Source organism: Sminthopsis crassicaudata, chromosome 5, assembly GCF_048593235.1.
Source record: "Sminthopsis crassicaudata isolate SCR6 chromosome 5, ASM4859323v1, whole genome shotgun sequence".
NCBI lineage: Eukaryota > Metazoa > Chordata > Mammalia > Dasyuromorphia > Dasyuridae > Sminthopsis > Sminthopsis crassicaudata.
This window is the reverse complement of record NC_133621.1, coordinates 36,545,263-36,571,919: the sequence shown is the minus strand read 5'-3', so window position 1 is coordinate 36,571,919 and position 26,657 is coordinate 36,545,263. Positions and strand designations below refer to the sequence as shown.

General features: G+C 36.7%; 1 protein-coding gene across 7 annotated transcripts in view; it reads right to left on the bottom strand.

Annotated features, from left to right (window-relative positions):
* The window catches only part of ATP2C1 (ATPase secretory pathway Ca2+ transporting 1), a 221,473-nt gene that overhangs the window by 52,768 nt on the left and 142,048 nt on the right, over positions 1–26,657 (bottom strand). For 6 of the 7 annotated variants that reach the window (XM_074270895.1, XM_074270897.1, XM_074270891.1 and 3 more), the window contains 6 exons: positions 15,847–15,957; positions 14,788–14,904; positions 12,621–12,710; positions 11,411–11,446; positions 5,169–5,230; positions 4,629–4,737 (listed from right to left, as the gene is read on the bottom strand). In XM_074270895.1, coding sequence (XP_074126996.1) covers positions 4,629–4,737; positions 5,169–5,230; positions 11,411–11,446; positions 12,621–12,710; positions 14,788–14,904; positions 15,847–15,915 — 483 coding nt within the window. In that variant the 5' untranslated portion in view covers positions 15,916–15,957. Of the gene's footprint in view, positions 1–4,628; positions 4,738–5,168; positions 5,231–11,410; positions 11,447–12,620; positions 12,711–14,787; positions 14,905–15,846; positions 15,958–16,270; positions 16,293–26,657 lie in introns of those variants that run through there. The other variant, XM_074270898.1, reaches the window with a different exon arrangement.

Below are 26,657 nucleotides of genomic sequence, written 5' to 3'. Positions count from 1 at the left end.
AGTTTAAATGACCTTTCAGTTAGTTACAGAGTAATGTCATTAGGATATAATGATGTCCTTACATATACCCACTACTTTGTGGAAAAATAATTTAAGCCATTCCTACTTTAGGCAAGTTACTGTATAAAAAAAGATCAATTGATAAATAGTATTTAAAATTCACATAAGAAGTTAATGAGATTTAAAAGAACATCTAACCAAGGGTTCTTAACTCAGGATCTGCAAAGTTCTTCCTTAAAAATATTTTGATAATTCATTAATTTATATTCCATACAGAAAGATGTTATGAAAACTACTAGAAGCCTGTTAAAATACCTCTAAAAAAAGGCATTGGCTCTTTTCTGAGACTTCATATCTTTCAATTTGCTAGTTATAGTCCTACAGTCTTTATTTAGAACTCAAAATAATATTTAAAATTTACATTAGGCCAAAAATCTCTCTTGAACTTTAATCACAGGATCCCTTTGCACACTCTTAATTCCTTAGAACCTTACCCCCTGGCAAAAGCTTTTGCTTCTGTGGGTTATATCTATTGATATTTATTGTATTAGAACTTAAAATATCTTAGTATTAGTTAGAAAATTGTTTTGACCTTGCAGACTCTGAATAAGATTTCAGTTACCCCAAAGGGTAAACACTTTGAAAACCACTCTAGAGGAACAAGGCCCACATTAATTAATAAATTTTCAGTAACTTCCTGCTGTAACATGATGCCAATTTAGCTCACCAAGTCTCAGTTTGGTACATTTTAGTCCTATACTGGGATTTTAAAAGCTAATGGAGGATGTCAAGTTAACTCTTATCAAAGTGGAAATGTCTACATCCGTGCAACAGAAATACATATTTAGCTGCATTGGGGTCCTCTGAATGTTGGGCAATATGAGCAAACGATCATGTTAAATTAAAACTTCTAAAGAAATTTGCCTTCTAAATTGGGCTCTATTCTATTTATGATTTTTAAATTTTTATTTATTTATTTTTTCCTAAGGCTGGGGTTAAGTGACTTGCCCAGGGTCACACAGCTAGGAAGTGTTAAGTGTCTGAAACCAGATTTGAACTCGGGTCCTCCTGAATTCAGGGCTGGTGCTCTATTCACTGCGCCACCCAGTGCCCCTTTTTTCTATTTATTATTATTATTTTTTAAAATTGCGCTCTACAATTTGGAACTATGCCCAAAAAGTTGTCAAACTGTGCATACCTTTTGACCCAGCATTGCTGTTATTGGGATTATATCCCAAAGAAATACTAAAGAGCGGAAAGGGACCTGTATGTGCCAAAATGTTTGTGGCAGCTCTTTTTGTTGTAGCTAGAAACTGGAAGTTGAATGGATGTCCATCAGTTGGAGAATGGTTGGGTAAATTGTGGTATATGAAGGTTATGGAATATTATTGCTCTGTAAGAAATGACCAGCAGGAGGAATACAGAGAGGCCTGGAGAGACTTAAATCAACTGATGCTGAGTGAAATGAGCAGAACCAGAAGATCACTATACACTTCAACAACAATACTGTATGAGGATGTATTCTGATGGAAGTGGAAATCTTCAACATAAAGAAGATCCAACTCACTTCCAGTTGATCAATGATGGACAGAAACAACTACACTCAGAGAAGGAACACTGGGAAGCGAATGTAAATTGTTAGCACTACTGTCTATCTACCCAGGTTACTTATACCTTCGGAAGCTAATAATTAATGTGCAACAAGAAAAAGGTATTTACACACATATATTGTATCTAGGTTATATTGTAACACATGTAAAATGTATGGGATTACTGCCATCGGGGAGAGGGAGTGGAGGGAGGGAGGGGATAATTTGGAAAAATGAATTTAAAAAAATAAATAAATAAAATAAAAATCTCAAAAAATATATATAAATAAAATAAAATAAAATTGCGCTCTATTCTAATGTCATTAATTATGAAGAGCAAATTGCAGTAAGATGAAGGAAGGGGCACCTTTACTAGTCTTGCTATTTGGCACAGCCGGGTTATCCAATATTCACAAGCAATACCACTGGCACAACTAACCTGTGGCAGAACCTCAAGCTGGGTAGGGAAGCCCAACCCACATATAAAAAAAGTTCTCTTCTATGCTCAATGCACCAAGTTGTCCATGTAGCCTTGGCTGAAGGACCACTCTGCTGAAGGACAGCTAGAATCTCCAGCAAGTTTTCATTCCACCATGCCCAAGTTGGCATTGCCCACCTTCCTCTACTGATCCGAGCTCTGCTCCAGGGCCCAAAGAAAACAAATAGGAGTCATCCTCTCTCACCTAGGATTGCTCCTGTGTCTCCCCACCACCACCACCACACACACACACAAAAGGGCTGTGTCTCCACTGCTTGATCCTCACGGAGCCTTCCTTAACCCAGTTGCCTTCTTGGGGACCCATCTCCCAGGTCCCTGGGTCACTTGCAGCAGCATCCCAAACCACATGCTGCAAAGTCTGATGTGCACCAAGCCCTTCTTAAGAGACTGGATCAATGGGGCAGCCATGTCCCCCTTCCACTCCTAATGAGCTCGCCTGCTTGTTGGGGATTTGCTGCTGTGTTACTTTAGAGTCCCTGACCTTCTCATCTGGGAAGTAGGTGTGACTTTGCCTTTATCCCCTTTACTTCTTCACATTCTATATGGCCCAACTTTCCAGCCTATTACAGTCCTTGGGGAAGCAGACTATAATCCAACACTCCCTGTTCCGCCATGGAAGCCAGAAGCCTTCAGGAAGGCACAGCTTCTGTAACACAAGAACTCCATGCCTCAGTTTCTTACTCAGAAAGACCCAAGTTCAATTCCTTACTAGCTGTGCAATTCTGAGATGTTATTGCTCCTCTGCCTGCCTCAGATTTCTCATCCGTAAAAAGAGGATAATAATAATAATAATAGCACCTTTCCCCTCTAAGATTCCTATGACAACCAAAGAAAATAAATAATACATTTCATGTACCTTGAAGGAACTATTATTATTGTTATTCAAATTCTATGGTACTTTCAGCAAGATGATACTTTTTTGATATATTTCTCTATAAAGCTATTTGGCGAACAGGATAAAGACCTTCAGTGTAAAGAGTACAGTCATCCAACAAGCACAAAAATATTTGCAAAGGGAACACTTTTATAACAAAAAGGGATAAGGCACTGTGCAAATCCTAGAGAACAGAGTTATCACAATTGTATAAAAAAGAAAAGAAATAGGAATGTCCTCAACAAGGACTCCCCATTAACCTAAGCCTAACATTTAAAATAAAATTTAAAAATACAAACCCAAATTGACAATTCCCCAGCTCTGGAACATCTTTCAATCCTTGCTAACTGTATCATACTTCTGATTAATGTTTTAACATAAAAAACAACTTTGTTTTTTCTAGCCAAGCAAAAAACCTGAATGGCAAGACTCAATTAGCATTCCAATTTCCAAAGAACTCCTGGCACAAAAAGTGAAGTATTGTTTACAAAAAAAGGCTCAGGTTATGTGGGAATAAAATGGAAGAGAATGGGGGGGAAGAGAAGTATTGGACTCTGAACCTGAGAATATATCCATGTTTAAATAGAAACATCTGAGGCATCTCAAAAGTCTTAGTGTGGTTTTCAGCTGGTGGCTGATTGGCATTGTAGGCAGAGAGCTGGTCCTGGAGTCAAGAAGACTTGAAAATATACTGAATAAGTGACTTATTCTGTCAAGGAAGTCCTCTGAACTCTCAGCACTCCAGGAAACTCTCTAAGCCTTTTGCTGCTTTGTTGTTCAGTCATTTTTCAGTCATGTGATCCTATTTGGGGCTTTCTTGGCAAAAACACTTTTATTTCCTTCTTCAGGTCATATTACAGATAAGTAAACTGAGATAAACATGGTAAAGTGAGCTGCTCAGGGTCACATAGCTAATAAGTGTCTGAGCCTGGATTTGAATTCCTGATTCCAAACTGTGCATCATGGCACTCCCAGCAGCCCTTAAAGGCCTTAAGCTACAATCAGTTGTGATCTGCACTGATGGATGAACTGTCAACACTATGTGTATTGCATATCACTTGAATTGAAGACTCAACCTCTTTCCCCACATCAAAAATTTTTTTTATTTTAATTTAAAAGATATATTCCAAAGTTAAATATCATTTTGTTACTCCACTTAATTTTTAGGGCCTTTTTATGTGGGCATTATCATTTCATCAGGAAGAATAGAGTAAATGAAAGGAAACCAGTCCATACATACAGGGCAAGGAAAGAAAAGGAATAAAATTAAATAAATCCTAAAAAACATTAGCATAAAAAAAAATTCAAGATTGGTAGGTACAGTGCTATCAGTTCATTATTTAGATCCATCAAACTGAAGCAAAATGACTACCATGGCTAAAGACCATGAAGCCACCTGAAAAAAGAGGGTGCTATTTGTTTCAAGATTAAACTCCTTTCCTACTAAAAATTGAAAACCTCTTTCCCAGACTTCCCCAGTCCACCTGCATATGTTCTATTAAGTTCTACAAGACTCCCCCCCTCAAGCTATTTAAATGCTTCCTAACTGCCATTCCTAATCTGGAGATCAAGCGTTCATACTTCTTACTTCCCTAAGTATCTTTCTTCTCATTTCTGGTCATTTCACAAGACTTCTTCCCTTTCCACATAAAGTTACTATACATACCTCAAACAAGCGTAGGTCAGCGGGAACTCTGTCTCCCACAGACAGACAAACTGTATCTCCTGGAACCAGATCCCGTGCAAGTGTATGTTCCAACCTCCCTTCTCGCACACTAAAATTAAAAATACCATTAGCACCAGAGAGGGGACTGCTCATTTTAAAAGACATCTTCTCAGCAAGTCGAGGCTAAAATCATTATGATCATTACTATCATTAAGATGGTTCATATGAAAGGAAATAATTTTAAGAAATGGAGTATCTAAAATATACAGTTTAAAAACTGAGAATTAGAAAAACTTAAAAGTCTTCTGTGACAGAAACTATACTTGGGGCATAACCATATTTAAAGACTTTAAATAAGCTAAAACAATTAAGTCAATATTAAGTACATGGTTTCAAAAAATTCACATAACCTTTCCCCCCTAGTTGAATCAATACCTTTTATATTATTAGATAAAGGTAGATGATGAATACAATCTAAAACAGTGATTCTCGACCTCCATTTTAAAAATGAGAAACATTCATGTCAGAAACAAGTCTTACCAATGACATTCCGGTGGTACAAGTTTACGCAATTCCACAAGAGATTTTTCAGAACGATACTCCTGATAAAATGAGAATACAAATCAAAGAATTAAAGAAAGATTCAAATTAACACAAACTCTGAGCCTTCCTTTTCTCATCTGAAAAATACCATCTAACCATGTAGGGGCCAAAGAATGCAACAGATAAAACCAAACTACAAAACAGACAAGTACAATATAAAAATGTAAACTAATAATAGATCATGTCATGTAAAAAACCAAAACAAAACAAAACAAGCAAAGTAATCACCAACAGTCAACTAGAAAGGCTTTTATCTCTATCACTAAATTGGAAATCTCTCTCAATACCACATACTTTCATTGAGGACATATATTTCCTCAAAAAAGGGGTGTGAAAAAGATAAAATTATAGTAAATTATAGTTAGCTTTAACAATTTTATTGTCATTTAATTTAACCAAAACTGTAAAAATGAGTTTGATGTGGGTCCCTAATCTTAATTTTTGAGAAAATTATGAATACTAATAAGTAAAAAATTCAGACATTTTAAATTGTTAAGAATCATCACAGAACCTGAGAACCTGAGTTCTCACCTAGTAATCCTAACAGAGACTTGATTCAGATAATGTTAAGTTTCAATGGAGAAACAGCAGAAATAAGTGGTTGGCACAGTGTCATCATTATAAGATCTGGAGACACTTCAAATTTAATGTTACTCACAAGATCATAAAGAAAGAACATAAGTTCACTAAATGAGAACAAGCCTCCAACTGTTTTCCCCTAGTTTTTCATATAACTAAACTGAGGACAGGAGGATGCTCGGACCCTCACTTTGAAGGAACAGAGCTTCCTTTCATTTTGGTGATGGAGAGGGTGTCAAAGCTGCCCCCACCTGCTCTACCAGCCCATCTAGGCCACCCGTCCATGAACCTACAGGTCACATATCCCACCTGGCTCCATGAGCTCATACAGTAAGTCAGGCAGAGTCACTCTGCCAGACAGGTTTCTGCCTGACTTCAGGCCATGTGGAAAGACAATTCAGAGAGAAAACTAAATCAACTGTCAGCGTACAGAGAGTGTCAAGTTAGGTGAGGGTGAGTGGAGTCGATAGCCTCACAGAAATATGCCAAGTAAACTGGACCCAAAATCTCGCACCTTGACCCCCAAGATTAGCTGACACAAAATGCCCATGGACCAGAGCCTAGGGTGGGACACAATCATGTTCCTCTTTTCAAATCTTTCCATACTTGAATGAGGTGCACACTTCTACTCTAATACCGCTATCTGTAGCTATTTATAAAGGATGAACAAGAACAAACGCTGAGCCCAACAGAGCATATCAAGAGCTCTTGTGGGGGGACAACAGGAACCACTGTAATTTTACAACCTTTTGACAAACACTAGAAGACATCCCAATCCCCCATCACCTTGTGGTCCAATACCAGAAAGTTCTCAACCACAAGGGAATCAGAAATCTAATAAACTATAAAAGGGCACAGGAGAAGCAGAGGGTCTGACCTACTATCCTGATGACTCCTTCTTCTCCATGGATAAGGAGCCCCTGCAATCCAGCCTAAATCATCACCCTTTGGTCAACCCCATTCCTGCAATTTTGTCTAGAAAGACTTCTTTCACAACTAGAGAAGTCCGACCTCACCTCCCTTTGTCTCCTGTCTTTCAACAGGGAAGATCTCCTTCTAGTCACAAGCATTCCCAACTACGAGACAAGACCTATCCCCCAAATCCCTGCTTTTCTCTCTTGCATGTCCTTCGGGGTTTTCTATAGGATATGGCTGAGAGGACAGGGTCTTAGCCCAGCCTCTGGTGAGCCCTGAAGAAGTGGAGAGCTCTAGCACAAGAGGAGTCAGCAGCTTGGAACACTCCTGCCCTCCCCCCTTCCCTCCACCACAGTCCTGGGAACCACAGGATGGACCTTCAGACATCATGTCCTGGGATGCTGGCATCAGTAACCCTGGCACTTTGGAACACAAAGTCATGAGCAGCCCCCTGAAGTGCTCCCATTCTCATGTCTTCCCGTTCACCTTGTCACTATTCCTCTCTCCAGGGCCCACCAGACATCTCTTCCTTTAGGAAGAATCATTAAATCAGTGTTACAATTACTGCCAACACTCCCCTAAATGTGTTATCTGATCTATCAGCTCCTAAAGAAGAGGAACTATCTCATTTGCATTTTTAAAAATTTGTCCTTCCTCCAATGAGGACACTACTCACATACTATGCATTAAATAAATGCTTTTTATTCTATCGGTTAGCCAATCTGAAATGAACTTTCTGATAGAAACCAAAAAAAGATCAATGAATCTATACAAAAGCACTTCCTCACACACCATCACCACCATTTATGAGAAGTACCAGAATCTACCACTAGGCCCAGACACAGCTGAATACAATTTTTCTGAAGCTTTCAGATTCCATACTAAACACCAAATTAATAATGATCTTGCATAAAATAGTACAAGTCAAAATCAATTTTCAAGTTAGAGCTCTTAAGCAACAAAAGCTCTTTCACAAATGGGACTTATTAAGGAAAAGTCAAAGATCCAAAAATAAATATTATTTCAATATTTATATAGAATTTCATTATCAAATCCGAATTTTAATGTCAACCAAATCTGGCCACGAGAAATTTTAAAATGTAATTATAATAATTTACTTGATATGTTCTATACATAAACAGACTACAACTCTTTCGACTAGATTGTTTTCATGGACATACAATGTACTACATACATACAACATGTATATATAATGAGGGACTACTGAGGACTTCCTTATAAACAAACATTACTAGAAATATGGCATGATCAGTATAAAAGCTGAGAGATGGAGTGCTCCATATAAAGGGCAGCAAAGGGCAATTGGGCCAGACCAGAGATGTCAAACTCAAACAGAAGGGGTTATGAGTAAATCCCCATGGTGGCAAGATGAATGGGATGGGGTGGGAATGGGAGCATTCCAGGCCTGCTCATGTTCCCGAAGCTAGGAGATTACAATTTCCAGGACATGATGCCTGAAGGTCCATCCTGTGGTTCCCAGGACTGTAGTGGAGGGAAGGGATCAGGCAGTATTATGGGTCCAATGCTTCCACAAAGAATGAATTTGGAAAACAGGTTAGGAGCAATTTGTGAAGGGCTCAAAAAGTTTCTATTTGATCCTAGAGACAATAAGAGTTTCTTGAATAGAGAAATGATGTGGTAAGATCTTTGCCTAAGTAAAATAAAATCATTTTGGTAGCCATGTGGAGGATTGATTACAATGGGAGCATCTGGGAATCAAAGGCTACTTCAAAGTATGAAGCTGCGAGGCTGGCAGAATGGTTGAGAGTCTACTCAGCAGACAAGTGAAAGCTGAATTCTGTTATGGACATGTTTAGTCTGAGATCCCTAAAGATCAACTGGTTTAAAATGCTTGGTGGTGAAAGAACAAAGGAACAGTTCTGAGAGTCATTTGTAGATGTAACAGCTAATGAAGCACCACCACAAATATGGAGAGACGAGAGGCCAGGGCAAAGCCTTGGGGTGGGACATGGGGTGAGTTATCATCCATAAGCCAAGAAGCCGGGCAGAAGAATGGCTAGGAGAGCAGTCAGCAGTGTGCAGCAGGGAGGTCCTAAGAGGGGAGGCTTGAGGAGAGACCTGTACATCTGGACACTTAGAGACCAGCGGTCACTGGGGGGAGAGCAGTTTCCACCAGTAAGGCTGGAGCCAGCCCACAAAGAGACAAGGAGAGAAAGGAGACAAAGCTCATGGCCCTGATATTCTCAGTTAAAAAGTGAAGGCACAAGAGTGAGAGCAGCTGTCCTGCTGGGTGAGGGCCAGCCAGAGAACCCAACCCAGAACACACCTCTTCCAGCTTTGCTCACCAGCCAACCAGGGACAGAGAGGTGCATGGTGGGGCTGGAGCTGGCAAGGAGAGACAGGTGGGCACTGAACAGCCAGACTGAGAAGAACCGTTAACAGTCAATATTCTGAAAGCATTTTATGGTCTGCAAAGTTGTCCCAAAAGTCTCTTGTGGCATAGGGCCATTAAGGGACACCCTTTATCATCTCAGTCATTCCTTACAACTCTGGGGCAAGTGCTATTAATACGCTCTTTTATACAGAAGTATCCAAAATGAAATCCAAACACAGATCTGATTGCAAGTGTCCCACCTCTAAGGAATCAAACAGAGTTCAGGGAGATGGTCTGTGACAGTACTGAGGGTGAGGACAAGACTTGGAGGAATTAAGCAAAAGAGGAAGAGGAGTGTTTTGTTCTTGACAGTGGAATACATGAGGGCTGACCAAAAGATCTTAGTTTTGGTCAACTCTGTATATGGCTGAGGTGGTGAAGGGAGTTTCTGGTTGTGAAGAGATTTAACAATTGGGAAGTAAGGGGGTCTCAGGGAGCATTAACAGTAATGTCAAAGTCTCTAAAAGTGTAGAAGGACAATGCACTTTAATAGAACAAGCTTCAAAGAAGTTGTTCCAAAGGAGCTTTTTAAAAGTCTATTTCTATCAAAAGGAGTAAACTAATGTCCTCAGAGATGAAGGAGCAAATCTGTCTAAGACTCTGAAGGGCTCACATAAATATGAAATATAGTTTGAAATGAACAATTCGGAGCTTTGATTACTGTGGGCAGAAGACCTCCATTTCCCTACTTTTGCCTTTCATCACTGATGTTCCACTGCAATCCTACCACCTTCCAATTGCTTTAACCTGTATCACTGGAGCTAAGCTACCTCTGAGCATGAAAAGTTATTAATGCAGCTCACAGGCACACTGGGTTCTAATGATCGGATTTTGATTGTTTTTTGTATTATACTGCAATGAAATACAGAACAATTCACAAAGGAGTAAAAACAGCATTGTAGGCCATGAAACTGATGAAAAGTTCTATAGAATATGAATTATTAACATGCCAAAATTTCAATCAACCAAAATAAAATTTAAGATTCACAGAACAGCATGAAATTGAGGCACAGATAAATGAGTTTGCAACCTCTTTAAGGTCCTAATCCAGTGATTCAATATTTGTGTATATGATGACATTCAGGTAAGAAAACAAACACCCCTCTCAATCACAGGTTCTGAGCCATTGTTCATCAATATTTAGATATTATCAAAGAAGATATAAAGCATTATTCTCCCAAGCTAACATTTAAATAAAATTTCATTTACATTTGTTTACACCCACACTCACCAACATAAATAGAAAATCTTGGCATTTTTATTTCTGCATTATTATACCAACTCAAAAACATGGAGGTTGCTCTTCAAAATTTCATGCTAAGCTTTTCTTTTCTTTTTTTTTTTTTTTTTTTTTTTTTTGTACCTACTTCAGTGAGATCCGCTCTTTGATCAAATCAGAACATCCCACTACTGGAGGAGAGAAAAAAACAGTCCCCCGGAGTGATCAGAAGCAGCTTAAGTTTTAAAAAAGGAATTCAGTAAACAAGTGTACCATTCTATTAAATGGATTAGTCATTATCCTTTTAGTCACAGAAATCTATAGAATTTTCTCCAAAGGGTCTCTCCATAAATGCCCACAAATTTCTATCCTCCCTACTGGCTTTTTCCAGCTGATTTAACTCTGCAGAAGATGAAAAGTAAAAGAATTAATCAAGTTCTAATACATAATCAGATAAAGAAAAAAGAATTTTAAAACATTCAGCTATATTTCTGGTCTTTTACTACTTTGTTTTAGATATTCTAAAAAGCTGTGTGGCTACTCTGATTGATACAGTGATCCAACACAATTCCAAAGGACGAAGATGAAAAAGTGCTATCCATCTCCAGAAAAATAAATGATGAACTGAGTACAAACTAAAGTGTAATTTTGTTTTTGCTTTATTTTTTGGGGGGGAGGGGAAAATGTGGTTAATATGGAAATATGTTTTGCATGATTTCACATACATAATTGATATTATAATTTGCCTTCTCAGTGGATAGGAGGGAGAGTAGTGGAAGGAAGAGAGAGAATTTGGAACTCAAAATTTAAAAAGAAAATAATGTTAAAAATTAATTAAATTAACAAATAAGCTTTATTGCTATTACAAAAAATAAAAAAGGTTAAATGTGTTTAACCCATATTCTAAACTACTCATTTCCTAAACTGTTTATCCCTCATTTTACTAGCCGTCAAGGGACTCATGGAATTAAGCATCTTTTCCCACAACATGTCACATTTATCAAAAGCTGATTAAAATTTCATTTTCATGCTAGCAAACAGGTTGCTTACCTGAACAAAGGCAACTGTAACAACGATAAGTATTGCCTAAAAAAAACAACACAAGTGTAGTTAATCTTTTCAAAAAGAAAGTTATCCTCAAAAATCAATATTTAATATCTCTTGACATTAATACACATATCTACATGCCACAGATTTCTAAATGTAATTTCCTTGGTGTAGGGAACTTCCAGGTGAGGAACTTGCTTCTCAGCTCCATTTCTGCACCTCTGAGCCTGAGAGTTACCCAGGGCATTGAGGAGCTCAGAGATTTGCCAACAGTATTCCTGACATTTGTAAAATAAATAAAAAGCTGTGTTTATGGACATGGTCATCTTGAGAATTACGCTATGGGATGAGGCACTATTGGCCCTGTGGAAAATGAGGCATCCCTCTGTGATTAGGGAGAAGAACAGACACCTTATATTAGTTGGGGAGGGAGTAGCATATGTGCCTCATCTAACAAGTAAGTCATTAAGACCAGTACTACTTCTGTGGTCAATTGGACCCAATTTGCAGATTTGACAAAACAAATAAGTATGGCAAAGTAACTTTCAAATAATTTGCAGTTAGCTTTCTTAAGTCAACACTTTGTCTAACCATGTTTTTCACATGAGACATATCCATTCTTTTTGCATCCTCGGTATCATAGGAATACTTTTGATACTTTGGTGTTATTACTAGCTAAAACTTTGCATCTAATTTAAGGGGGAAAGGACAAAAGAACAACTAAAAAGTCACTAATCACTTAAAAGTCAATGACTAGTTTCTATTAGAAAATCCACAAGGGCAAACAAGTTGGGTAGAAATAAAATAATTTGACCATTTGACATGCTATTGCTTTGAAAAACTGTATTTGTAACTCAGCACTAATCAAGCCTTTATCTCAGTCACACAAAATGAAGTCTACAATGGAGGTGGAAGATTAAAATTGGTTCATTTTTAAAGCGGAACAATAATGTATACCTTTAAATCTGTGACTAACGTGATACTAAAAATCTGGCATAGAGTAAACAAGATTTAACACTAAAAAATATCCTAAACCCTTAAATAGGCTGTTGTTATGATGAATAAGAGAATTTGTACACTAATTTCCTTAAATTATGGAACAAAGTCAAGCAAGAAACGTGTCATTTTTTAAAGAATTAAAGCATAATCAAAATTAAGAGCTAAACTCTGCTAAAGCACAGGTTCCCAATCTAAAATCCCTTCTCATTCTTACCACAGTGATACTGACGGCATCATCAAACTGGTGCATTAACACGCTGATGACTGCAGATGCCAGGAGCAGCATTATAAGGGGGTTTTTAAACTGAAATTAAAAGTAAAACAATTACCACCTGAGCTACATTTAGCAAGAACAAAGCTCTTTCAGAATGATAGTTTCCCACTTCAGAAAACATACTAAGGGGCAACAGAACTAGGAACTGAGCCAGATCCACCACCAGGGTCCACCTTTCTATAAAGGAGCAGAAGTCCTATACTGGCTATTCCAAATAAACAAAAATGTCTCTACCAGGAAAACATCCAACCTGAAGCTCAACCACGAGTTTATTGATCCTCCCTCAGGAAACCACAGTCTAGGGAGTCTGGTTATGTAAAAAGGACTGAAAATGAACTTTAAAAATTCTTAAATGACAAGAACGATGCTAGAGATGTGAGTTTTCTGAGGATGAGGCTGAAAAAAAAAAAAAAGCACTGTTACCAAGCGGAAAGGTTCACACTGGAAGAACTTTCCGGTGACCTTGGAAAGGCCGACCTCCTCCACACCCACTCACATCCACAGCCTTCCTTGGCATCTCTGGGCATTGTCCGCATTAGGCAGAGGCCCACTCCACTACAGGGAGGGGGAGGACAATGGAGCACTGCTTCATAGGAAAGAACGCAGATATTCCTGGGGCTTCTGGAGAGCAAAGCCTCGGCAGCATTACAGCCATGACACATTCTCTGCTGCCACTGGAGAATTTGAAGATGAGGATTTTTTAAGGGACTCTCTCTTCCAGCCAAACTGCATCACTGTTTCCTAGAACACACCTCCTTTATGCTGAATTTCTAATGATCCTATAAAGTCACCTCAGGCCCTGCCTGCCTGACCCAGCAGACCAGAAGCAGAGGGCCCTCTGGCCTAGCAACCGTACTGTCAAAACTCATCTGAGGACCCCACAGACAATGGTTTCTTAGCTCAACTTTCTACCTTCTCTAGCATTTTTTGTTTTTCTCCCCAGGTTATTTTTACCTTCCGAATTCAATTCTTCCTTTGCAACAATAACAACAACAACAAAATTCGGTTCTGCACATATATGTTGTACCTACGATATACTATAACATACTTAATATGTATGGGAATGCCTGCCATCTAGGGGAGAGGGTGGAGGGAAGGAGGGGAAAATTTGGAACAGAAGGGAGTAAAAGGGATAATTTGTAAAAAAAACTACCTATGCACATGTACTGTCAAAAAATGTTATAATTATAAAATTAATTTTAAAAAAAATTTAAAAAAAAAAAAAAACTTTCTACCTTCTCCCAGGGCCAAGCAAAAGGCACATCAGAAAGGGGGGCTAACTTTGGTCTAGTAAGATACAAAAGCAGGGAGCCAGAACCCTGCTGCCGAGTCACCTCCCACCCGTCACCCAAGAGACCAGGAGGACTGGGGAGGCCACGTTCTGTTTTCCCATTCAGCAAACTTTTTTCTTTAACTACTAGAGGAGAGGTAGAGAAATGCATTATCAAATCAATTGATGATGAAATGCTTGTTATGAAGAAAGCATCTCATTTTTATTAATGTTTTTAAAATTTTTAGTGTTTCCTTCAAAACCAACTAATCAAGTTCTGATTCAGAATCTTATTACTGACCCCTCTAACTCATATTATCAGACAGACAAATTAAGAAAAAGGTGATTTGGACCCAAGTGATTTTAAGACTGTCCCTCCCCCCTTGGATAATGGCATGCTCCGACAAGAAATCATCAAGAGGCCCAGTGGAAATGTCTACACATGGTATAAGAATTAAGATTCAACTTAACAATCCTCTTGAAATATAAAAATCAACAGCATTAGTATTTTGTACTATGAAGAAAAAAATTTCTAAAGTAAAATGTAATGAGTGCTTCTGACAATACTTGGGGGGGGCTAGAAGGAGGGAAATTTGTTTTGTTTAATTGACTGGGGGAAGTTTAATTTAGTTTTTTTTTTAAATAATAGTTCTTCGCCTCTCAAAATACATACAAAGATAATCTCAACATTTACTTTTGCAAAACTCAAAATTCTTCTCCCTCCCTCCCTCTTCCCCTTCCCCTAGACAGTAAGTAATTCACTATAATTTACACTTGTGCAACTCCTCCAAACATACTGGAGAGATGTGTTTTAAAGCAAAGGGGGCAGAATTTTACCTGAGATATGTACTTTTTCCACAGGGGCTGATCTTCACTGATGTCAAACTCATTCCATCCATGGAATGCTCGCCTGTGGCACACTTCACATTTGTTCAGCCCATTCTGAAGATCAGCCTATCAGATTGTGCAGAATAAACCGTTATTTATAAAGCCGAATGTATGCTATTTAAGCTCTTTTATTTCTCAATGAAGGAACAGAAATGGTAGAAGTCAATTACAAGCTCTGAAAAAATGAAGTTATTAGCTTGTAAATTCAAGTATCTTTTCTCTAAAACTGACAGAAAAAACTAAATATTCAGTAAGTCACCAAGACCCAGTTCACAGACTTTTCTTTTAGTAGAACCAATGAAAAATACTAAAGTGAACAGAGATTCCCCGCTTCTGGAGAGAAGAAAGTCATCACCACCAGCAAATAGTCCATGTTTCCCAACTTAATTAATAGAAAATATAAAATAAGTCTTGGGACTTCAATTGTTGACATCAATTCTTGACTTATTATCACTGTCAACAACAACAACAACAATAACAAAACTAAAGAAGGAGCTGCAAGTCAAGAGTCAGTAGTTTTCTGTGGTTAAAAGCTTCACAAATCCTAAACTATATTATTACTTTGCCAATTTAAGTGACTTTAAAATTTAGTGTATCAATATCAATCAATAAATATATGAAAAACAAATTCCATTTTAAAACTAACTTCTGTCATTATTTTCAGGATACATTAAAGTCCTCTGATATCAAAGGAAAAACATTTTCTATTTAAAATTTAATGAAGAGAGCTTATATTAAACAGGTTATCTTAGTAAGAATATAAATATAAATAAAATAAAATGTATTTTATTATGTGGGTGGAAAAATTGCTTACATTAAAGATTAAATCCAAACAATTTTTACCCTGTCATTCTAAGTTAAACCAGAATTTTAAAAAAGCAGACTGATGTCAAATAATATAAACTGTCAAATTCATTTTTAGTAGATTAGTTTCCATAATCTTGATTGAATATATCACAGTCTAACTCATTTATTTTCTAATAACCAGAATCCCACTGCATCACTTACTTGAAGAATGCTTACAACTTCATTGACTGGTAATTCACTTGCTTTTTTTGATGTCAATACAGGAATCATTGTCTCATTTTCACCATTTGGTAACTTTTTAAAACGTGCAACCTGAGAAATAAAAAGAAAAGTCTAGACATGCAAGAAGAACATGTATTTTATAACCAATAAAAGGTGGCGTCTAGAATTTCTGCAAATTAAATTCCTACCACTTATTTTAAGGTCTTAGTAAAGAAAGATTTATATGCTCGGACTTGACACCAGAAGAAGTAGTCTCATTATCCTAAATAATTCTTCCTAGAATCATTGAACTAATTTTCAAAACTCAAAGCACACTATGATCCACAAAATAATACATTTCACAAGTTGAAAAAAAATTCCCTTTTTATAAAAGCACTAAAAAATACCACAACAGATGTCTTACCTATCCAGTCCTGAGGATTGTTCATAATCCTCTAGCTCATTATCTCTAATGCATGGATAAGAGTGCACAGGCAAACTGAATGGAGGTGGTTTTTCACAGGAACAGCTCCTGTATTAGTCACTTCACTGCCGGGGCTCTCACTGACTGGCTGCCCTGCAGTGGCCCCTCAGAAGGATAAGCAGGGCATAAGGAACCTGAACTGAGGCAAGAGCTGCTCTGGTACCAAATGGACTATGTGTGGCTTCTACCACTTCTAACCTCCCAGTTCCTCAATTTAACTCAGTCTCCAGTGAACATCAGTCACAGACAAGGTCACACCCTGAATCTCACCATTAGCCAGTTCTTCCTGTTTCAATTTTCAAGATCAAAACTTCTGATATGCTTCCATTTGGCCAAAACCTCCCATTATTTGAACTTCCCTAAGCCTTACCCCTCCTAAAATTGTTCTGTGCTCCTTAAAACCTCCAATCCCCACTCCCACTACCTCCAATACTTTTTCACACTCTAATTTCCCTTTAATTTCACTTTCCTCCCTCCTTAACCTTGAGGAACCAGCTCAATTCCAGAGATCTCCTCTTTCCACAAACCCCCAGGATCCTTGTCCAATCTCAGGTTATTATTTGCCAAACTTCAGGCTGGTTTATTGTTATCATCTGCCAAATTGACACTGTCCTATTGAGCCCCACTAGGAATCTAGCTTCCTTTTGCTTCTCCATCTTCTGTACAGAGCTTTTCAAAGCTTAAGTAGGGAAGTGAATTCCTTCCCCTTTAGAACAGTTCCCTTTGTGTCTGTCACAGCTTTTCAATCCTAGAATGACTTCCTTTTTTGGAGCTGTGCTTTATAGGATCTTTACTACCTTTTCTCGAAATACCTTTACATTAGCTATCTCCAAAATCTAAAATATGAATCATGTCAGCTTATGGCCAGGTTGCCTCTCCTTTTCTCTGAATCAAAAGCGAGAAGGGAGTGAATGGTTCTATTTGTCTTCAAGGTAGCCATTATTTCCAAACTAGAAACCAGTCCCTCCCTTTAACTAGGAAGCAGTTTTGGTGCAGATTTTTCTCTCTCTTGATTTCTCTGCATTTTGAAGAAGGAATTATTTTTAAGAAGGAAAAAAGAAGAAAAAAAAAAAAAAAGAAAGAAACCAAGAAGTAATTAGATGCTTGAATTTTGAGGAGAGAGTACTCTCCCAAATCTGTGGATAACTAGTCTCCTATCACTATTCTTCAACTTTTCAGGGTAGTATTTTAAAAAATAAAATTAAATTTAAAAAATTTAAAAAAGGAAAGATTGAATCAGGCTAAGTAGACTGCAGTTCTAACTAGAACACCAATTAAATTGCTCACCTGTGCTAGAATTAATTCTACTGATTTAAAAAACAACAACAAAACTAATATAGCTGAAACAATACCATTTCTATGTAAAAGAAAATAATATGCAGACTTTTTCTGGTCTAGTACAAACAAAAGTTTGATCAAAAAAATGTAGCTACCAAGTATAGTACCTATCTTAAGAGCTGTTTTAAGTCTTAAAGCATCACAAAACTGAGCTAAAATAATTATTAATATGCAACATACTAAAGTCTTGGTACTTTTACTAACAGATAGCTGACTTGAAATATACTTCCTATGTACATATAAATATAGTTCACACATAAGACACAAAAATATACCTAAGTATCCACCTATGTAGGTGGTAGTATTCACATACATATACAATTTCTATATAATGAAATTATATAAGCTCTATATATCTTAATTTCAATAAAAGAAAAACCCTTTGTAACTATTCACTTTAATGGCAAATCATTAAATGCAATTAGTTTTTAATGTAAATACTCATTTAGCTTGAAGCATATCTGATTTTTCTCCACTATTTGTTCTCCCAACTCCCAATCCTTGGCATTCAACGAAAAAAAAAAGAAAGGTCCCTTATACAAAAGAAAATGGCTTTTGGCAAATTTATCTAAGCATTTTTTATAAAGCTATCTTTTATACTTTCCTATCTGCATGCAAAGAAATGCATCATGGTGGTCTTCTAATACTTATTATTCAGTCTAAAATTCTCCTACATATTCTGATTATAAAATAAATAGCAAAGTATTCACAAATGAGTCTAACAAAACCAGATTCTGAAAAAAACTTATTTAAAAAAGAAATCAAAAATTGTGCTGCCCACAAGAAAGGTAACCTCTAAGGTTTATCTGAATGAAACAGAGATATATTATTTCATGGATAATATGGCTAAGTGATAAACATTCCTATGATGTTCACTAGTACTCAAGCTGGAGTGCACAATACTGTGAGGAGCATGAACAAGAAGCAGAGAAGATGGATTCCATGGCCGGAGTCAGAAGGGAAATTCCCAACCAGAGAAAGCCAGAAGACAGCTCCATGGTTCTGTTTTATACTAGTCATTTTTATTGACTGGCATACTTCCCTCATTCTACAGAGAAACTAAGTTGCCTGAATAAGAACTGTCTGCTTTTCATCTGTGTATTCCTAGCACTTGGCCCAATGCCTCGTTTGCATAAGGATAAAGAGATACAATTTAGCCCAGGGAAATAAATCAACTACAAAATGACAAATTTCCTGAAGACAAACATCCTGAAGAATGACAAATTGCTGATATTCCACTATTTGGCGCAATGAAATCTAGATAACCAAATAGAAAACTAATACATCAAGACTTGGTAATTTTTCCAGAAGATTCTCTCAAAGTAAGTGCGTATTAGGAAGCAGAAGATGGGGAAAAAAAAAAAAACTGAAAAAGAAGATCGGATCTAAGATTAAGGGAACAGCAATGATAACAGACGTCCATTCACTAAGTCCAACTGTCAGGAATCCAAATAGTGGAAGAAAAAAGTCAGGATTCAAGAAAAATCTCCAGAAATTTGTCCAAGCAACCAGACACCAGAAACAATGTTTTAAAAGCAGAAAAATCAAAATGTTGCTTCTACACAAAATGGATTATTTGTTAGTCTTTCTAAATTGAGAACAGTATTTCAAAAGTTCTTAATGTCCTACTCTTCTTATAAGAAGAAAAAAAAAAAAAAAAAAAGAAAAAAAAAAAGACCCAAATCCTGAGCAGTAAAGGTACAAGCACTTAGGAACTCCAAACCACTGGGTACCACCACTTCTGTTCCTAATGATTATAAATTCTCTTGCTATAAAACAGAATGGGAGTGTGTTGTATATAACAAACCTTCATTTATATACTCATTTGTTTGATCTGAATTCTAAAAATGAGAAAGGAAAATTGTAAAGTTACCCAGTGAACTAGCTTTCCTAAAATTATGGTGTAAACATAATTTTTTGTACAGTTTGTTAACCAAAAGTTTGCTCTTCATAGTGTCTCCTATTCAAAAGAGGATAGAACTCAAGTTCTAAGGATACCAAAAATCATTGGCGAGGACTAAGGGAAAGCATAGCCAGGGTTCCAAGAATCTCAGAATTGAGAATTTCAGTAATCAATTTATTATTTATTTGTTTATATGTTTATTTATTTACTTATTTATTTTGCTGAGGCAATTGGGGTTAAGTGACTTATCCAGAGTTACACAGCTAGGAAGTATTAAGTGTCTGAGGTCAGATTTAAACCCAGGTCTTCCTGACTTGGGCTGGTGCTCTATCCACTATGTCACCTAGATGCCTCCACCATCCAGCTGGCCCTATAATCTCTTCTTATAGGACACTAATCAAGAGAAAGTGACTATAACTATGTATCTATATACATACCACCAAAAATCTGTTAAATCTAGTTTAGTAAAATAATCATGTATACAAATACAAGGCAATTTGGAACTAGGTTAATAAAGTGACAAAATGTCCACATCCTTTAACCCAGAGGTTCTCATACTAGCTTTATATCCCAAGGAGGTCACAGATAAGAGCAAAGACCTCATAATCATTAAAATATTTACAATAGCACTTTTTAATGATAGCAAAGAATTGTATGTGTATATGTACGTGTCTTTTGAGACACTATTTCAGCTCTTGTAAGCCATATTGTCATCACTGGAAGAATAGGGAAAAGATGATGGGCACAATTTTCCAAAAGCAATTCAGCCTACTTTCTTCCTCCTCTCTTTGATTCTGAACCAAGAATATTATCCATACTCAGTACTGGATCGTGATATGTATATTGATGAACTGGATCTATGACTTGTTCACAAACTACACATCATTTTTGGCAAAAAACATTTTTTATATACTTAGATTTTCCTTTGTGAATAATAATATTATTAATAGCACTCTAAGACTTGCAAAGCACTGAACATGTTCTATCATTTGATCACATTTGACTAAGAATAATTCATAAGTGATTATGGACCTAGGAGTTTCTGAAATATTCCAGGGCTTGATGTTGTCAGCACAATGCTATCTTCTAACAGAAATTGGGAGTGGTGGTGAGGGGGAAGGTCACCATCTATAACTAATCTCTTGTCATTTAGCACAGTATCTGACACATAGTAGACAGTTAATGAATGTTGACTGTCTGATTGATTGACTGACTCTATACCAAATATCTTCCAAGACTGTCTTGCCTAAAATCTTCGTTTTATGATTCACTTTTGAAAAAAGTTAATTTATGTCCTTCAAGAAAACCTTTAGTATTTAAAATATCCCTGGGAAATACCTGACTGGAAGAGTCTTTGAGTCAATATTCTGTTCTATCAAATCAAAACTATTTTATAGTTAAAATCAAGTACTGTTTTCTTTATATTTTTCAGTCAAGTGTGTGAATATAAAGCCACACCATGATGTAGAATGTCAATTGCATAAGTGTGCCTACTCCCTTCTCATAACTTCAACAATAATGCATGTGTAGACTCTGCTCATAAAAATCTTCTCCATTAATTTCAAAGAAATTCTTAAAATTAGCTTCAGTGCCTAGAGAATGTTGGGCAATCAGAACAGGTATACACATCAGAAGTTATTTAAATTCTCTACCTAGCCTATGATATTAACTAGGTTTAAGATTTTTCCAAGGCATTGGTATTTTCCCTTCTTTCAGATACCTTAAAAACAATCTATGGCTTTAATTTTTTGCTCAGCAGTAGGTGGAGGTGGAAAGAAAGGCTACCCCCAAGCCTCCTCTAGATATCCTAGCACTAAATCCAGCTGCTCTTCCCATCTGTTTGTTTGTTTTTAATTCCATTTCCTCATACAGCACACACTCAGATTAATATGTGAAGAATCCAAATGTGGTGTTTCCATTTTTCTTGACAAGAATCTGATACAAAATCTTTGCAGATCTCTTTTGTTTTTTAGTAGGTCTGTAATCCATTCAATTTCATCCTTAAATATCCGCAGGATAATTTGTATTCCTTGAGTTAGTCAAAATAAATTTCACCAGGAACCTAAGCAAAGTAAAATATAGGTCTCATTCTATACTCCAAGTCCTCCATTTGTCAATCAAAACAATGGTTTGCTCTCTCTGTAGTTCTCTGGGACTATGATTGGTTATTGGACTGATCAGAGTTTCTATTTCTTCCAGTGTTGTTTGATTTTACTATATTATCACTGTAAAATTCTCCTCCTTCTGCTCACTTCACTCCGCACCTGTTCATACAAGTCTTCCCAGGTTTCTCTAAAATCATACCCTTCATCATTTCTTACTGCCCAAAAATATCCCCTATTTATACACCAAAACTTGTTTAGTCTCTAATTCATGGAAACAACTCTCAGATTCCCATTACTTATCACCTGAAAAAGAGCTATATTTTTTGAATATCCTCTATTAGTTTTTGTTTTGTTTAATATTCAACTCTCCCTTAATTTTTCCTCTCTCTCTTTCCCCCTTCTCTTCTTTCTGTTCCATTTCCCAGTTGGGTGAAATGTATTTTTGTAGGCAAGTTTATGTATGTGTATTCTTCCCTCCTTGGACCAGTTCATATAAATTAAGGTTCAGTTATCAACTGCTCCACTTCCTCCTCATTTGTCTAGCTTTCTACTTGAGTACCTTGATCATGAAATAATTTTCCCTTACCTGCCTTCCCCTCTCTTTCCATTCTTTTCTTATGATCACCTGGAACCACTGCTAGGTTCTCTCTAATTAGATTCATTCAGAGATCCCTCCCTGATGATGACAGGATTTAGAGGAGCCACACTGGATATCTGCTCAGATTGAAATGTAACCATGGTTAGTTCTCCGTGACCATTCGGTTGAGATTATGTGTGGCTCTTCACTCCTGTACTTAACCTTCAAAACTTCTCCTCCATTCTGGTCTTTGGTCACAATATTTAAAATTTCTCTCATACCAGTAAAGGTTCATTCCCTCAGGCCTTCTTATTTTTTGGGTAATTTTGCTGGGTAAGCCATTCTTGACAGTAAAATTCTTTGCCTTGTGGAATGTAACCATCCAAGTTTTCCACTCCTTCCTATTATTAAATTATGTGTGATTGTGACTATAGCTCGCTCATACTTGAATTCTTTCTTTCTGGCTGCATGCAGTGTTCTTTCTTTGACTTGGAAGCTCTAGATTTTACTTACATTCTTGAGTATTTCCATTTGGAGTTTCATTCAGAAAGTAGATTCTTTCTATTTACTCTTTGTCCTCTAGTTCTAACAGATCTGGGCATTTTTCTTTTAAGATTTCTTGAAACAGAAGGTCTAGGCATTTTTCTAGGTCATGGCATTAAATTAATCCACTAATTCTTCATTTTTCCCCCCCAGGTCAATTGTTTTTGCTATGATATATTTCACATTATCTTCTTTTTTTGTTTTTTGTTTTCCAGTCTTTCACTTTTGTTTTTATATTTCTTCTTGTATCATGGAGTCATCAGATTCTTTTTGGTCCATTCTAATTTTCAGAGAACTATTTTCTTGAGTAAAGTTTTGTGCCTCCTGAACCATGGCATTAATTCCCTTTTGAAGTTATTCTTCAGTAATTCTCATTTCATTTTCAATTCATTCCTCTTCATTCCATTTATAAAAATACATTAATTCATGCTTAATTCATCTCCTCCAGGAATGACAGCTGAATCTGTGATTATACTCTGTTTTCCTCTAAAAATAAATGTTTTGCCGTGCATACCCTTTGATCCAGCAGTGTCTCTTACTAGGCTTGTATCCCAAAGAGACAATAAAGGAGGAAAAGAGACCTATATGTGCAAAAATATTTGTGGCAATCCTTTTTGTAGAGACAAGAAACTGGAAACTGAGTTGATGCCCATCAGTTGGAGAATGGTTGAACAAGTTATAGAATATGAATGTTATGGAATATTATCATTCTATAAGAAATGATCAGTAGGTTGATTTCAGAGAGGCCTGGAGAGACATGAATTATGCTAGGTGAATAAAACCAAGAGAACATTGTACACAGCAACAGAAAGATTACATGATGATCAATTCTGATGGGTGTGGTTCTTTTCAACAATTAGTTGATTCAGGCCAGGTCCAATGGTCTATTTACCAAAGAGAACTGGGAACTGAGTGTGAATCACAACATAGTATTTTCACTCTTTTTGCTGTTGTTGGCTTGCATTCTGTTTTCTTTCTCATTTTTTTTTCCTTTGTGATCTGATTTTTCTTATGCAGCATGATAACGATGGAAATATATATATAGAAGAATTGCACATTTAACACATATTGGATTACTTGCAGTCTAGAGAAGGGGATGGGAGGAAGGGAGGGAAAACATTTGGAATACAAAGTTTTGCAAGGCTGAATGTTGAAAATTATCTATGCATATGTTTTGAAAGTAAAAAAGCTTTAACCAAAAAAACAACAACAAAACTATCTAGTAGAAGGCAATGACAAACTACTCCAGCATTTTTGTCAGGAAAAAACTCCAAATAAGGCCAGGAAAAATCAGACACAATTAAAATGACTAAACAACAACATCAAGATTTAGATGAGCTTTTGAGTGAGATTCTATGATGTAAACAAACGGTTGAATTTGTTTTTAAAGTACACTTAATTAAGATGAGTAGTTTGTTTTGGGGTTTTTTTAACTGTTGATATTAGAGCTAAATCAGATCTGGCTTTGGGCTCCATTTTAATACCAACAGTCTATGAGATCTGTGGACCTCTCTCTGTAAAAAAAATGGGGATAATATTAAAGTGAAAAAATATATGCAAATAGCATCCCAAACCTTAAGGTGCTATTCAAATGGAACGCAAGAATTTTTTGTTTTAAGTGATCAATAAACAGGCCTTAAAAAAAAAAAAAAAAAAAAAAAAAAATGTTTTGATGCTTCCCTTCTAGATTTGTCCTGAGCACCCCTTTTGCCATAGGAGCTATTTATGATGGAAATTCTTTTTTTGTTTGCTCATTCCTCTATTCAACTTCCTGACTTTGGACTGTGGGCACTGCATGCTTCTGAGGGGAAGTTCTGGGCTGGTCCTCATGCTACTTTCTTGGGTTGTTACATTATTGCAGGGTCTCAGGTCCAGACAGCTTGGGTTGGGGATCTGGCAAGCTTTCAGTACTGCCCTCTTCTACAAGTTCCTTATCTGAATCTGGGTCTAAGCAACAACAGATTGACTCTGGATTCAGCTCCTATCAGCCAGCTGGGAACTCTGCTAACTCAGAGTGACAAAGGCTCTAGCTCCTCCTTTTGATATAGAATTCTGTCCTAACTATTCCTCTGCAGACTTCAGACTGCTACAGAAGGTGGACATCAGACCCATCTCTGCTCTTAATGTCTGGGAACACATGGCTGCCACTCCCTTCTGAATGAGCAATTTCTCCTGTTGGATCCCTAAGCTAGAATTCACCTGCCTGGGTGCAGTCCCTTTTCTTAGTTCACTATGGATCTCTGATTTAGAACAGGCAGGAGATAACAAATTTGCCTGTCGGCACCTCTTACTGTGCTCCATATGGGTGCTCTCAGCACGCTGTGTGTTCCCTATGTGGTATGCTCCTGGCCAGACCCCAGTGCCTACACATCTGTATCTGCCTATGCCAATTTAGGTTAGAAAAATGACTCACTGTGATGTTTTCTTGATTTCTCCATCATGGTTTGGTGCATTTTCTAGACTTGTCTAAAAAAGCTTAGGAGGGGGAGAATCTCAGTAAACTTCTTCCTGCTATTCTGCCATTTTGTATCCATTCTGTCCTGGACAAGTGTTTCTATGTGTAATTTCCTAGCATTCTTAGGCATGTTTTCCTAAGTCCTGAGAAAAATAATTTGAAAAATCAGGGGAAAGGATGATCATTTCTCATGAGAATTAAAAATGATCAACATGGAAATGTTACTAGTTCGAATGAGTCCACCACTGTTAAATCAAAAGCAAAAGCATGGAATGCTGACATGTGGAATTGAAGATTAAGCTCAACATTTACCAAAACTGGAACAGACACATGGAGGAAAAGAAGTGATATTGCTTATGACTGTCACCATGCTTTAAGTGTGTGTTCAAAGACTTGATTGCTGCTAACAATGAGTCATTCTTGCAAATAAATATCAATGTTAATAAACAGAGAACGCTTTATAAAAATTCTATGAGCAAGAAATAAGCTTTGGAAACAAATTAAGTTCTTCTGTTGGCAATTTTGACAGGCAATTCTGTATAAAGTTGTTAACCTTATTGGGAAATCTGAATTATTTTATGCAAATGCTACCCAATAAAGTCTGCTGGTATTTTCCAGTGTTTGATTATTCATTATTAGCCACAGAGTTTTTTTGTATATGCTACTAAACTTACTATTACTTATCGACTAGACAAGTATGTTAGATATCTGTAACAAATGAAGAATATGAAGTTTCAGAAGCATTTTAAGAAAGGAATTCGTTGCCAGATAAATCTTAAAACATCATCACAATACATCCATTTGTGATAATATATTGTGCATTTATTATTCTTGTCTTTTTTAAAAATAGAAAACTTATGGAACTTTTAGTGTAACTATCACAGAAGAATGATTCATTGTTTATTATTGTGTTTATTCATTATCTGGAAACACAAATAAAAGGTTATGGAAAATACAAAATAAGTTGATTTTAGGAAACACGAAGAATTCTTGGGAAATCCCTATGCTTATTAGCAAATGTCAAAGATGGAAAACCTGGCAAAAGTAGAGATGAAATGTCATATGCAAGAAAAGCAGGTAGACCAGCTAGCTGCCTATAGACTAAATGGAAGGGAATAATACATAAGGAGACTATGAAGGCAAGACAAGATATCAAGATGTGAGAAGTGATAAGTGCTGAAGCACAAGTATTTGACCCTAGAGATAATAGTCTGAATGGGAGGGTAACCCTGTTCAATCTGTGCTTTGCAAAAATTGTGGCACCTTTAAAGATGAATTAGAGGGATCAAGATACTTCAGGCAACTAAACAGCACACATTTATTAAGCACCTACTATTTACTACTATACACCAAGCACCATGCTGGGTCCAGGGAATATAAATAATCCCTCTTCACAAGGAATTTAT